General features: G+C 34.3%; 1 protein-coding gene across 1 annotated transcript; it reads right to left on the reverse strand.

Annotated features, from left to right (window-relative positions):
* Nucleotides 1–962: 962 nt before the first annotated feature.
* Nucleotides 963–15,264, reverse strand: LOC126969596 (mediator of RNA polymerase II transcription subunit 30). The gene is made up of 7 exons (XM_050815138.1): nt 14,872–15,264; nt 14,317–14,432; nt 9,473–9,533; nt 8,719–8,827; nt 7,030–7,237; nt 4,328–4,459; nt 963–3,011 (listed from the first exon to the last, which is right to left on the reverse strand). The coding sequence occupies exons 1-7, from the start codon at nt 14,990–14,992 to the stop codon at nt 2,916–2,918; spliced, it is 843 nt and encodes a 280-aa protein (XP_050671095.1). The 5' UTR covers nt 14,993–15,264; the 3' UTR covers nt 963–2,915.
* Between the last annotated feature and the right edge of the window lie 1,279 nt (nt 15,265–16,543).

A 16,543-nucleotide genomic window follows, 5' to 3' on the forward strand; every position in this document is an offset into this window, starting at 1 on the left:
TAACTATTAACTCAGGTGTGATCCTCATCGTAACTCTTAACCCGGACCTCATCCATCCTCATTTTAAATTTTACCTCAGATCCCATCCTCATAGTAACTATTAACTCAGATCTTATCCTCATCGTAACTATTAACTCAGATCTTATCCGCATCGTAAGTCTTAACTCAGATCTTATCCTCATCGTAACTCTTAACTCAGATCTTATCCTCATCGTAACTATTAACTCAGATCTTATCCTCATCGTAACTATTAACTCAGATCTTATCCCTATCGTTACTCTTACCTCAGATCTTACCCTCATTGTAACTTTTAACTCAGATCTTATCCTCATCGTAACTCTTAACTCAGATCTTATCCTCATCGTAACTCTTATCTCAGATCTATTGATAGTGACGAATCAAGACGATATAAAAACTTTTGTTTACCTCAGATCTTATCCTTAGAAGGTACATTTTCTTAATATTGGACCATAAAGGCGACTTGTGTGATACACGATGAAAGTCCTTCGCTTTATCCAGGCTTACTGCCAGGCTCCTTGCTTGCGATAGCCGCCGCCCAGAAGATCGCCTGCCGACCGACCATGGCGAAAGTCGCACTGTTGGCCGTTGATCAACTGGTGACATTCTAGGTATACCAAGAGCTGGCGGCGTTATTTATGCTCTCCATGATTTTGGAGAGCAGGGAGGTAATAGCTATAGGCCTGTACCTAGTTTGCCGGATCCGAACAGACTACTTTTTTTTGGATCGAATGGACAAGGGCTGACTTCTATGAGTCCGGGACTACACCGTTTATATATGAGTGCCGGAATAAACGCGTTAGCACCGGCATCAACTCAGGGGCACACGTTCTAAGCACGATTGGAGAAATGCCATCCGGCCCGCTCGACTTCCTGACGTCCAACTAAAACAGAGCTCGCCGAACAGCAATCTGACTGAACTAATATTAAATCAAACAACAAAATGTACGTATGTAACAACTTTATTTATACAACAAATAATATGATTGTTACTAATGTCTTAATAAATATTTACAATACTTCACAAATATTTACATTTGTTTTTAATTAGTTTATATTTACACATTTGGCTAAGTCCTGACAACTGTCAATTACAAATGTAATTGCTTACGGTGCTTGTAGCCTTTAGTGAGAAATGTGAATGACATGGACAGATGCGTAAGAAAGGGGCGCCACTAAACTGTAACATATCTATGTTAGTCATAATTATAATGTGATCTGTGAACAGATGATGGTGTATGGTTCTGTGCATCGCAAGATGGCGACTTTTCATGTATGAATAAACCAAGTAAGTATATAATGGTTACCATTGTTTAATTTAAATAAGTCATTCATTTAAATAATTTAAATAAATAATACATGGCTCAGTGTTAGGACATAATTTACCTGGAAAGTTATGATTAAATGGAAATTTAAGCGAAAATTTAAAAAAAATCAGTCCTTCAATGTATATATATATATATATATTTATTTATTTATTTATTGGAAGCTGCGGGTTTGGCAGAGGCGACTGAGGGAAGAAAGGTAGATATATTTCTCAATCTAATCGGAGACGATGCCTTAAACATCTGCAATACATTAAAAACAGAGGATTAGAAAACATTTAAAGAAGTGCAAGAAAAATAAAAATATGCTCCACTCAAGATGTATATTTTAAAAACGCAGTCAAAAACCTGAAGAGGGCTTTGATAATTTATTGACTGATATAAGCGAATGTGTAATAATTATAAATTTATTAAAGCAAGGACGATGCACTGCGAGACAGGCTTGCGTTTGTATTAAGCGATCTTGATTGTTAGAAAAAGAAGATTAAAAAATAGGAGATCCATCACTGGAAGAAGTCATTGCTGTATTCAGAGTAGCTGAGTTAACCAACTGACACATAAAAGAAATTCAGATCAATGAGGTGGACGCATTACCCCTAAACAAAGATCAAATAAATAAAAAGAGATCACTTCACACTGTCGTACCAAACTCAACAATAAGGTTCTCATTTATAAAATTGTGTATAAATATATCAGTGCTTGATCGTGTTAGATTAAATTAAAAAAAAATGCATTATTATTCTTATTCAAAGTAATAATTAGGACACCCACTTAATTTTTTAATTTGTTTTCTCAAGATTCTACAGTTTCATGTGGAAATTAGTATGTATTAGTATGTTATATTTGTCTCGACCTCAGCCCTATTTAAATGGCTCATGTAATTAATAAGATCATCCTTACCGGCTTCAAATATATAAAGATAAATTATATAAATGTGAAACGCCAACAGATCCATATGACAAAATGTCGCATCATGACAAACCAATCGCGGCCAAATACGAAATATAGCATGATGATAGTTTCAATTTGTCCATTGCAAATGTAAACAAAAAGAAAATAAGAAAAAACTTAATTTAGCGTTAATTTTAAATTAACTTAACAGATATTATAATCATAACAAATATAAATTAATAAATGACTATTATCTGCTACTCCCGGAGTCATTTATTGGGGCTACAGAACACCATTCATTGCTTCATTTCCACCTCGCCAGTGCAGCTTATTACAAAATATCCATTCAATTATATAAAAGATAACTTCACCACTTAGATCATTTTATACATCTAGATAGACTGTGACATCTGCAGGTGTGAGGTACACGTAGTTTGTCACGCACACTAACGTAATAAACCTGGCCTGTCTTCATCTGTTGTCTAGCAGCAAGAGCCTCTATCCAGAGATAAGTTGTGTAAGCTTCATCATTTAACACAAATAAGCTGTGAATACTGTCATCGTAGAATCTGAGTTGACTTGCCAATTAATGTTCTTTTCGTATCGAGCCAGTGTTAATGAAGTACCGCACAAGTACTTTTGTACACGTCACTCACTCGGACACTATTTGTCAAACACAAATCACGATCGCCTCATTGTCAGCATTACATTAATCTCCCAAATTATAGTTCTTAGGTTCGTTATTACTTCCTTCAGTTGTTTATTCTTTAGCACGACCTGTAATAATAAATTATTTCATTGCTTATATATCAAAGAATACTTATATAATAGTACAAATACGCAAGTCTCACTCCCCAAAATCAAAGAAATAGGGCTCTTACGATCATACAATAAGGTACAATTCAGATCGCACAGCGCTACTAACCTACATTTTTTTATTCACCTATAAGTTGCCTCTCTTTCTAACGCGTGACTCTTGCCTCTTCTGACGACATTAGGGTTGACTTCTTTACGTACAACTGTACCTACCTAGTATAAGGTAATGTATGCATTGGAAGACCACGAAATAATAAAACCTACTTCGTATATAGGAAATAGATAGGAAGCTATCATGAATGGTAATTTAATCATAATGATAATCACTTTAGATTGTTTCAGCGTCTTAAGAACGCTTAAAAATTTAAATTTAGATCGCATTGACCTTTGATATGCTTAGCTTTATTTATGTTTCTCCATTTTTAAAATATCAGTCAGATCTGTGAAATAGGTGACAACAAAGCTCGCACGTGCGTCACAGCTCGCCGTGAGTCCCTACTGAATGGCCTACTCTGTAGAGGCCGCCGCACGTACTTACTATTTCGATACCTACACGGTGAGTGAGACAGGCCTGGTGACTGGAATAACACATCAAGGCGATAGACTGTTTGACTAGACCCTGTAAACCATCTTATCTTATGGCATATAAAGAAACTGCAAAATATAAATTTATTGTACTTAATCACAATATCATATTTAAAAAAATACGCATAATTCTTTATGTTGTCAAAGCGGTGACCAAAACAAAATGACGTCGTGTCACGTACAAAAGGCCACAAGTAACGTAACTTAATGACGTCGTGTCACGTACAAAAGGCCACAAGTAACGTAACTTAATGACGTCGTGTCACGTACAAAAGGCCACAAGTAACGTAACTTAATGACGTCGTGTCACGTACAAAAGGCCACAAGTAACGTAACTTAATGACGTCGTGTCACGTACAAAAGGCCACAAGTAACGTAACTTTAGTCAATCAAAATCGTTAACGATCCTTTCATTTGAAACTCAATTTCAGATAATTTTGGGTTTCTTTAATAAGATACTCAACTTTTTTTATGTTTCTTATTGAAAATTGGTTTTATGATTCAAAATATATGCGGATAGCTAAAGACAGGTTATTATTATTCATATTGGTAAAAGAATAGACTGTGTGATGGCGAATAAACATTGACACAATGAAGCAACATTTTTAAACAACAACAGACCTTTTAGAAATATTTCTTAAAGATGATGAGTTTTTATTTAGGTAGATATTATTATGATAAATGAACCATACCTGTTCAGTTAGGTCTCTGTTCTCTTCGAGAGCAAGTCGATAAGACTCTGTGTTGCGTCTCTCATCTAGTGCTTTGTTGTCTGCCTCATCCTTCAGTGGTATCAGGCTCTCCATGTGTGTGTATTCCATACCCTAACGATGATGATAGTAATTGTATCATTTACACACATTACTATGGTATGTTAGTTTTATTATGTAGAAGACGGACACACTAGTGTATGTGTCACGTGATGGTAGTTCAGACATCAGAACATTGTTGTTAACTCTGTTATTGTACAGCCACGCGTTTTGAAATAAATTTCTTTTCTCGCACAGCTTCTTGTTCATTGAGTTCTCTCATTTTAGCGCCAATACATTGTACAATATATTGCGATATTAAAATGGAGTGGGGAGAACCGAATCGCTGTGATTGCACTACACAAAGTAGGTATGGAGTAGCCAAATGTAATTTTTAAAATTCTCCATACGCTTGGTATTAGTAATATGTTTGTGTACCGAGCTATTAATAGGTATAATAAGACCTCCTCTGTTTGTGACAGAAAAAGATCTGGACATCCACGTAGTGTTCGTAGGAAAAAGGTGGTCAAAGCAGTAAGGGAAAGACTTCGAAGATCCTGTTCGAGAGCAAAATATTTTATCTCGGGAGATGAAATAGAACCTAGAACCATATCGAGTATTTTAAATGATGACTAAGGACTTGCAGCCTATAAGAGACGTACTGGGCATTTGTTAACTGATAATTTAAAAAACAATAGGGTGGTGTACAACTACTGAAGCGGTACACAAAGGAAGGTCACAGAAAATTTTTGTTTATGGATGAGAATTTTTTACAATTTTAATAAACAAAATGACCGTAATTATGATCAAAACTCTAAGGAAGGTTCCCAATTAGTCGACAGAGTCCAACATGGGCACTATCCGACATCAGTGATTGCTTGGTGGAGTATGAGCTATGAAGGAGTGACTGAGCCATACTTTTGTGAAAAAGGTATAAAACATCGGCACAAGTGTTTCAAGATACCATTCTTGAGAAGGTAGTGAAGTTTTTTACTAGTGGGAGGCTCCTTTGCACAGGATGCCGGCTAGATTATGGGTACCACAGCGGCGCCTATTTCTGCCGTGAAGCAGTAATGTGTAAGCATTACTTTGTTTCGGTGTGAAGGGCGCCGTAGCTAATGAAATTACTGGGCAAATAAGACTTAACATCTTATGTCTCAAGGTGACGAGCGCAGTTGTAGTGCTGCTCAGAATTTTTGGGGTTTTTCAAGAATCCTGAGCGGCATTGTAATGAGCAAGGTGAATCAATTACCACCAGCTGACCGTCCTGCTCGTCTCGTCCCCTATTTTCATAAAAAAAGCCCTTTAACAACACCATGTTCATTGAACAAGAATGGTCTTTTTAATATTTTCATTTCGTCAAACGGAACTATTTAGTACGGGGTTGCCAGACTAATAATAAGTCGTCTAGAAATAATATAGCTGTGAGATGATTGTGAAACGCAATCTGTTATATCTGAAACTTTTATGTAGCCAATAATTTATCTAGCCTTTGACAATCTGATACTTTATTTGGACATAAAAGGCATAAAAAGGCATAAAAGGCATTTATTTTCTCAAAATTGATTCCTTTAGAATTCTTTTTGATGTCATTTCTAATATACTAGATACTACTACCGCTTCGGAAACAAATGGCGCTCTGAAAAAGAAGCGGCGCAAGAAACTCTCCCAGCATTCCTTTTTTGCGCTCTTTTCAATAAAAAGGTACTTACAATATTGTACAAAGTCATTTATATCGCTATAAAATAATCACAATCTAGTCCCAGGCTGTCCGACCATTTAGATATTCAGCAGTGGAGTAATAGGATTTACGACAAAGCCATGTTTTTATAAAACATTTAAATTTATTTATACATAATGCCTGTATAGTGGCTGGGACTTTATTATAGAAGTGTATACATATTTTACCCTTAAAGCTATTATGTATCTTATGAAGCCTACTAGAATTAGTTACAAGCAATCAATTATTTCTAGTGTTATAATACTAAAAATCACTATTAAGAACAAAAAGGTGACGATTTTTGTGTACTGACAATGAACAGTCATAATATTTATTTCTTCAAATTTTTCTTTGAGAGACTGTCTATAACCAAGCTGATATATAGCACGAACAGCTCTCTTTTGCAGAGCAAACACTATATCAATGTCAGCAGCATGACCCCATAGTAAAATACCGTACGTCATGATGCTGTGAAAATAACTGAAGTACACTAATATAGCGGTCGCAACATTCAACATTGTGAAACAACCCCTTAGATTTTTTACGTCTTTTCCAAAATGTTGATATAAAACTATATATCTCGCTGACTTTTTATGGTCACACAAGTTTTTAGATACTTATGTATTTAATTTATTTTTAAAAAGGTATATCAATAAAAAAATACTGTCATTAAATATAGCATTGCATCAATGATACACAAGGTACCGGATTACAATACGTACAGGCTGAGAGACTGCGACACCAAGCTAATTGAAACCGGTATTATGTGATACTATCCGTACTTGAATAAATAGTGTTCGGTAGAAATAATTGTTACAATGCCAAAGATGAGAATACCAGATAGCTAAAATAAAAGGCGGAAGGTGTCAGATATCACGTGCCTAGAGCTGATCACATTTGTTAATTGAATGTCGATAATAAATACCTGGCAAGTCTCATTGCATTTCTCGTAAATAAGTCTCAACCGCTTGAACAATAGCCGAATAGTTCTCAGCTGTTCTTGCATTTTAGCTTTCTTATCGTTGCTTGCGTTCTCGCCATGCTGTGTGCCGTTGGGTGGTTGTATCGCTCGCAGTGTTTGGAAAACATCTTGGGTTCTGCTTACAATGTCTTGTACTGTTTCTTGCCCAAATCTGTAACGTTACAACAGTAAATTGAGCAAATTTTTATGTACTTCATCAATAAAACACCATTTGCTTTTTGTAAATAAATGACCAAGTACTTAGAATTATAGATATTTTAGACAGTTCAAATACTGTACTTGTACGAAAAACAATCTCTATAATATAGAAACTGACATATAAAATGAAAATAACATTTATTTTAGTTAAATAAATTATGGCTGTGGCATGACAGTTTAACTTTTTAATGTCAGTTTTAAAGATTGAAATTAACTAATTCCTTTAGCAAAATTTGAAGCTTTATGCTTACGGTAAATTTCATTCTAGAAACAGTTTTTCAATATTTTCATTTCATTAAACAGAGTCAAATCATGTCCAAGTTACGTCAAATGGTGCTGGGGCTGCTGCTTCGACTGCCGAAGACAAGCGTCGCAAATATGTTGGCCTCAGTGAGTCATACATCTTTGTGCCGTTTGGTGTCGAGACACTTGGCCCGTGGTGCCCAGAGGCGCGGAGAATGTTCAAAATACTATCTTCGCGCCTCAATAAGGCTACTGGAAAGCCAAGCGCTGGCAGCTATCTCGGTCAACGGATCAGCCTTGCTATCCAACGCGGCAATGCTGCCAGTATTCTTGGTACGCTTCCACGTAATGATAGTTTTAATTTTATGTAGCCGTAGTATTGTCAATATAGTTATAAGATTTGTTTTGTTTGAATAATAAATATAGTAATGTAATATAAAAAATTAAACAGAGCGATATGTGTGGTTGCCAAGACTATCTGCCTATACGTCTTCTGGTAAATAAACATAGTTCTGAAGTGATTTTGAGACACAATCTCAGTAATTCAGAACTTTTATATGGTCATTAATTTATGTAGCCTTTGACAATTACCTGCTTTACTTGTACATTGTGAACCTTGTCCTCAGGGTCAAAATGCCACAAAACAATTATACTTTCTTCCACATACGACCAAGCTGTGGCCAAACTTCCTTGTGCGGTGTTTCCACAATGGTACTACATAAATACCATCATAAAATGCTCGTACACTTTTTAAAGAGCCGGCAATACTCTTGTAATTACTCTGGTGATGCAAGGTAATGTGGATGTCGGTGATCACTTAACATCCGATGACAAGTACACTTATTTGTTCTCTCTTCCATAAAAAAATACAACACTATTTATATGAAATTTCTGATGTAATTAGCTTGTTTTAATGTGTGATCATAATTCATCGAGTAATTATGTGAACATTTTTAAGCCGCACAACCACTCCATGGAGTCATCCACATATTTCTATATTGCCATCCCTATGCAACTTAAGATCCTTCAATTGTAAAGCATAGGCCAGCCATAATATATCTCAATGGCCAGCAAAGTATCTCATGAGGTCTGGTCTCGCTGATGTCTGTAGGCAGCTGGTTACTTTCCATCAGGTGAACTACTTAAGATCATGAATACCTGATGTTGCGCTTGAAAACATAAAAGCCATACTTGCACAGTGATGCTGTATTAAACTCCTTATTCTGCGGTGGCTGGTTGGGAGCAGGGGGTGGTACGGGTGCTGTAGGAGTCTGAACCGTACCTGAAGATTGCATGCCTCCTGGAAATATACAGAGAAACTAAAAATTTACTACCTCTGTAACACATTCAATGGGTGTGTATTTACAATATAACACAGGAAGCTATGATATAGTTGTGCTTGTGCTAGAGAATTTATTGTCACACGGTTTGACAGTTCTGCTGTGAAACAATTTCATTACGACAGCAGGGTGCATATTTTACGAAGTAATTTTTGATGTTATGATATATTATTGACAAATTCATATAAAAACATTTTATTTATTATATACAGAACAACGTCTGTCGGGTCTGCTAGTAATATATATATATATATATATTTTAATAACAATCAGGGACGAGACGAGTGGGACCTTCAGCTGATGGTAATTTCTACACCCTGCCCATTACAATGCAATGCCAACACATTACAACTTCACGGCAGGAATAGATGCTGTTGTGGTTCCCATAATCTAAGCCGTATCTTGTGCAAAGAAGCCTCTCGCAATCTTTAAACTCAGCATTACTAGGACAGAGAGATATGATTAGTGTGCTTTGTCTTATCACTCAGACTACAAAATCACTATTGTGGGTAGATGATGCTGTTTAGCATCAGGAGGATGATTTGTTAATTCTGTCAATTACTTCCCTAAAGACAGCAAGTTAAACATAAACATGACTAAGTGACCTGGTTGCTGAACAGCCTGTGGCATTACTCCTGGACCTGCACCAACACCGACACCCATTCCCTGTAACACAATATTAAATATATTAGTAACATACATACTCACTTTCACTAAGGTATGAATATTTTAATGATTATTTCTTAATGTTGTCACAATAGGGTATATGCATGATTTAAAAAATACTTAAATTAGATTTTTTTCATCCTAAAAGTCAAAGTCTTAAAAAATCTTTATTCACTGTAGAACTTTATAAGTTATTTAGTGCAAGTCAGGATGAAGTACAAAAGTTACAATAGCCTTCAAATGAGTATAACAATATTCATTAACAAAATTTAGAACATTAATTCCAACTATCTTTATCATTCAAATAATCTTTCACATTATAATAGGCCTTAGATGTTAATTTATTTTTAATGACACATTTAAATTTTTTAATAGGTAATATTTTAATTTCATTTGGGAGTTTATCATAAAACATAACACAATCCACTTTAAAAGATTTAGCAATTTTACGGAGCCTAGTACATGGAATTGCAAGTTTATGTTTGTTTCGAGTATTGACACTGTGTATATTACAATTCTTTTTAAATTATATAAATTGGCTAATATTTTTATGAGTGTATAGGAGGTTCTCGTATATGTATTGGCAGTGTACTGTCATAATATTTATTTCACTAAACTTTTCTCTCAATGAATCCCTTGAACGCATTCTATAGACTGCTCGAATTGCTCTTTTCTGCAGCACAAATATGTTTTCAATATCTGCAGCCCTACCCCACAATATAATTCCGTAAGACATGACACTATGAAAGTAGCTGAAATATACAAGTCTAGCCGTTTCAACATCTGTCAGCTGCCTAATTTTTTTTATCGCAAATACTGCAGAGCTAAGTCGATTATATATTAAGGTTTTTAATATGAGCACCCCATTGTAGCTTAAAGTCTTATGTAATGCCTAGGAATGTTGCCGTTTCTACTACATCAAGTTTGTCATTATTAATTTTTATAGGTGTTGGTTGGTGCTTTATATTTGGAAGTGTAAACCTTACACATTTTGTTTTCCTTTCGTTTAAAAGTAAGTTATTAACATTAAACCAATTTACTACTTCAGCAATGTCGTCGTCAACCTGACAGAATTTTTTTTGCTGGCGTTTTGTTTTAAATAACAAACGTCCGCAAACAATATAATATCATGTTTATTTTGAATAAGGTATGGTAAATCATTGACGTAAACCAGGAACAAAAAAGGACCCAAGATTGAGCCCTGCGGTACACCCATCGATATGATAGAGCCAGTTGATCTTTTTCCATTAATGTCTACTCTTTGAATCCTATTACGCAAGTAGGATTTTATTAAATCTAGTGAAACATCTCTAACCACATAGTGGTGAAATTTTTGAAGTAAAGTTTCATGATGGACGCAGTCGAATGCCTTGGATAGATCACAAAACACTCCTAACGCATCACATGAATCCTACCAAGCATCCAAAATATTTCTTATTAACTCGATACTAGCATCTGTGGTTGAAAGACCTTGATTAAAACCATATTGTTTATTATGCATGAGGTTATTATTCTAAAAATGGTTAATTAATTGCGTTTACACATTTTTTTCGAAAATCTTGCTAAAGGTTGGTAGTACTGATATGGGTCTAAAATTGGTGGGGTCAGCTTTATCTCCCGATTTAAATAGAGGACTGATCTTGCTCTGTTTCATTAGGTTTGGAAATATACCGCAATCTACACACTTATTGAAAATAAAAGCTAAGTCTGTGGCTATAATTTTTATTACAGATTTCACTACGTTAACAGAGATTCCCCAGAGATCTTTAGTTTTCTTAACGCTAATTAGTCTAAACGTTTTAATAATATCTATGCAATCAACATGCGTAAATTTAGAGATTATATTACATAAAGATACGTTTTTCTGTAGCAGTTTCATTGCAGATATAGGTGAGGAATTTAGATATTTTGTCGTAGAGACCGGTATATCATAAAAACTTTTCAAATGTATCTGCAATTTCAGAATCTGTTTTTATGTTTCTGTTACCAATCTTTAATTTGAATTCAATATTTCTCTTATTAGTTTTACCGATCTCCTCATTTATAATTTTCCAAGTTGTTTTTATTTTGTCATTGCTATTTTTAATCTTTAAACTTATGTTGTGAGACTTAGCTAATTTACAATCGTTCTTGAATTCTTTAGAATATAACCATATATAATTTTTAAATTTTGCACTTGTATTAAATCGCCTCTCTTCATATAAGTCACGTTTGTCACGTTTGTGTAAATCGACGGAAGCCCAATCATTAAAAGATAAAGTATTTTTTGGAATAAACGATTTTGAAATGAAAATAGAGTTAAACAGTTTAGTAAATGATTCAAAAAATATGTTGTACATTGCATTGGCATCTAAAAAAGGGTATCAAAACATCAAATTGTTGAAAAAAACATTCTTATTGAATTAAAAATAAATATCCTTTTCCTAAAATATATTTGGGCTATTCAAACGCGCCTTTTGCGCGGAGTTTCTGTGACGTCAGTCTATATCAACAATCTGTATTGTACTAATAAATATATGGCCGGTTTTTTCTTTCCGTTATACTGCGAAAACTAGTAAACCGATCGGAATAATTCTTGTAACATTAGATGCAGCGTGTTTCGGAGAATGTTATATTACATTATATGTTGGCGATAACTTATCTGGAACCTTTATTTTTTGAGTTAGAAATACCTATAAATTCGCAATACAACTAATTCAGTCAATGACATTTCATAATTGTGGTACCACTTATAATTTATGGGTCTTACAAGAATCCTGAGCGGCACTGCATTTTCAATGGGCAGGGTGTATCAATTACCATCCCTTATTGTCATAATCTTTTTTTACCTAAAGCAAAAACTTACTTAAAAGTATTTTCTGGTGCCTGTGTGCAAAAATACTTCGAAAAGTGCACTAGATAAAGTATTCTTGATAGTTCCAAGAGACTCAACAATCTGAGCATCTGCGTGCAACGCAGAGCTGCTCGAATTGTCGAGGACCCAGTGCTCTGTGCACCGCTAGATAACTTGGCGTTGTGTAAGGACGTCGCTCCATTGTTTGTCTTCTTCCGCATATTCCGAAGAGCTGTTAGAATGTAGGACATTCGTCTGGCCTTCCTCCACAGTGCGGTTTTCAAGGAACTTCTCATTTATAGATTGTTTGGTTACACAAATGAATGTGAGAAAATATGAGTTGAAAAAACTTTTAAATTTAATTATTTATCACATAATAAAAGCTAAAGCTTTCACTCTTTTAAATTCAGCAGAAATGAAATCTGGGTTTGAAACACATAAAATGGGTCATCAAATAGCATCATAAACGCGTCTATTTTTAGAAGATTATCTGATTGCTTTTAAACAAATACACTTTCAGTCATTGTAAATAATAATATACAGATCATTTAATAATAAAAAACTAACACAAAACTTAATATATTGGTCATCAAGACTTTGACGTCTCAATGCGCTTTAACCAATAGCATTGCATTCCAATGTTTTATATTTCGCGCGTATTTATTGCATTTTCGTTTATTTAATATTTGTTAATCAGCAAAAAATTAACAAGAAAAAACTATTTAAGATAAAGTAAATAATAATAAAGATTAAAAAAATAATATTTGAACTAAATCTATTTACATGCATATACCCTATTGTTTATAGGTAGTTGAGTGCCAACAGATAAATTAACCTGACAGTCAATGACCACTGAATTGTCAAATACATTTTAATAACTACCACCAATCTATACAATTGCTTGTACTTAGAATAAGCAAGAAATTTAAAAATAGCTTTTATAAAAACTCAATACAGTAGTACTTGATAATCCGCCTCTTGCGAATCCACCACTTAGCTACTCAGGTAATGCCTAAGGTTATAGAGCAATTGAATATAAATTAGAGAGACAGCGAATTGTCAATATTGATTAAGTACACATTTTTATAATAAAAATACTTAACAATAAATAATCTTTTATTTTGGATACATATCTATGACAGTAGAATTATTTGTATGTATAAAGAAAGTGTTCAAATACAATAATCCATAAAAGAAAAAAATGTGTGCCGGATTACCAAGTACCTACTGTATTTATTCGTATTCAATTTTAAAAACACAAGTATTTTCTTGTATATATATATATTAATATTGCTAATCTGTTATCATTTATTAAACATTTTAACAACAAACACGGAAGAAATATGAACAGTTAAACACTTATGGATATCTTGTAAAGTAATTTAGTGTTATTAACAATGATCCTGAAATGATGAGAATGTTAAAAATTTGATATGCATTTGTAACATAAAATAAATATAAATAATTTAATGATTCCCTGTACAAAAATGCAATCTCTAGTTATCTACTCAATATTATGGACTTTTACAAAACAATGATTGTTTTTGTGTACATAGGCGGGCATGTTTTTTTTTTATGGAATATGAACAAACGAGTGTACGGGTCACCTGTTGTTAAGTGATCACAGAGGAATCACAGGAGCATTGCCAGCCTTTAAGGAAGGTGTACGCACTGTTTTTGAAGGTACCTATGTCATATCGTCCCTGAAACACCGCACAAGGAAGCTCATTCCACAGCTTCGTAGTATGTGGAAGAAAGCTCCTTGAAAACCGCACTGTGGAGGACACATCCAGATGGTGAGGATGATATCCTAACTTGTGGCGTGTCGTGCGAAGGTGGAATTTGGCGGCAGGAATCAGGTTAAACAGCTCTTCGGAACACTCCCCGTGATGTGATGTTTTTATTAATCTTAAATTTGTAGAGTAATACTCTGTAGTTATTGATACTCACTTGGCCTCCCATACCCATGGCTCCCATTTGCCCTTGCATTGGTGCTCCATAAGGTGGAACCATCTGATTGCTCATGCCCACAATACCACCAGCACCCATGGGTCCTCCCATAACTCCTGAAATTAATATTGTTTATTTTTTGCAAATATCATCACTCATAAAACTAGATATTATTTTTATAATATATTTATATTGTATTTCATAGTATATGTTGACTATGACACATCTTGTTAATATTTCTGAACCATTGTATTATGCAGTTATTACACTTCTAAGGTTATGAAATCAAAATATGGTCCTAAGATAGAGCTACAGTACATTGGAATATTGAAAAAATGTTATGAATAAATTATTTTTAGAGCTTATGAGGGAGTTAGCAAACAGTTGTCTGAAACGCACAAAATAGTAGAAAGAAGTAAGAGAGTTAGTTGAAGTAAAATTTTAAAAAGTTTGTTAATCAAAGAAATAATAGTAATATAAGCTAACTTTAACTTACATATTGATATTTGAAGAAAGAGCAAAATAAATAAAATATGTTAATACATATATACTTGCCTGCTAGTTGATTTGGTATGCCCTGCATTTGAGCCGACATTGGAGCTCCGACGAAACCCGACCGCATGGCTGGAGCGTTTCCTTGGAAGTTACCAGGAAACTGGTGCCCTTGACCTGCCATTTTCTCTTAGCTTTTATCTCAGATATTCAATACTTCAAATGTTTCCAATTCTGTTCATGAATATATTTTCAACTAGCTAAAGTAGCTTTTTACTTGTTTGTGAGTGAGAAAATATTCAATATTATAATGTTTTACTAATAGTTAATACTTTTATGAATAAAAGCAAAACGTATTAACAAACAAAACCGCTGCAAACAGATTATTGATTAAATTATTATTTATTATTAAATAAAACGTATGTATTCTAAACATAAGCAGGCAAAATGTACAGGAGAGATGAGTGAACAGTGAATCACTGTCAATGAAAAATGACAAATGAAATGACACTTGACAGACCGACAGCGTTATCTCATCAATTGTAATCAAACTCTTTCTACTTTTTTTTTTTTTTTGATTTTATGGCCTGGTAGCGAGACCTTTAAGCCATGTCTTTTTTCGGTCACTTTCGCTTTGAGAGCGCTTCACGACTGTTCACTAACTTCTAAATGTTATTTACTGTACGCTTAATGTATTTGTACAAACGCTTGAAATTATGTACATCACTTAACAATTTTTCAAGCGGCGGCGAGCGGGAAGAAAGATCATAATCATTGAACTCTTTCTACATTTACAATATGAGTACTATGAGTACATAAAATTAAAAATATCATTACGTGGAATACTGGCAGCATTTCCACGTTGGATAGCTAGGCTGATCGGTTGACCGAGATGGCTGCCAGCACTTGGGTTTCCAGTGGCTACTTATTAGGGACCGTTCCCAATATTCAGTCTATCTCTTACTTGAGATAGAAATCGTAACTATCGATGACTTTTCTGTCCCAATTAACTAATCGACGGTAACTCACCTTATCCGTACACGCTGTCTATGAATGGGACGACGTATTGCTTACCAGCGATAGAAGTTTGTATGGAAATTGCAATTCACGCGTCCGAATATAAGGCAATAAGAATGACTTATCGGGTATATTGGGTCAGCTTCAGATTATTGACTTATTTTTTTATCTGTAGATAGTATATTGGGAACGACCGTAAGTTGAATTTAAAACCTGATTCGGACAGTGACAGTTGACACAAGACTAAGCAGAACAGTATGCTTACATTGTCAATAAATACACTTAAGCCGTTCCGCTATCAGACTGCGAATGATAATAATTATGGTCGTATAATATGTGCATAGAACGTCATTGCGACTATCGAATTATTGTGTCAAACTAATGTTATAAAATTGCCGTCGAGTCGATTCTATTCATTAGATCTATTGATGGGCTATTATTTCATCTAATCGAACAAGTATTAAATTAACAGCGTACGGCGGACGACAGTAACTGACATAGGTTCTAACTACTAATTTACTCGCATATGTACTACTAAATAAGTACCTACCTAATTACATAAGATGGTGCGTTGTGTGTTAGTAGTTTGTAGATTTTGAAATAGATAAGACAAAATGTCAAATTTATTTTAAGTTTCTTGTTCTGCAGTGTTTTAATATTCACATATGATTTTGATTTAATGTTAGCGAAGCTACGAACAAAAATTAACAATGCCTCA

Source organism: Leptidea sinapis, chromosome 18, assembly GCF_905404315.1.
Source record: "Leptidea sinapis chromosome 18, ilLepSina1.1, whole genome shotgun sequence".
In the NCBI taxonomy this organism is placed as follows: Eukaryota; Metazoa; Arthropoda; class Insecta; order Lepidoptera; family Pieridae; genus Leptidea; species Leptidea sinapis.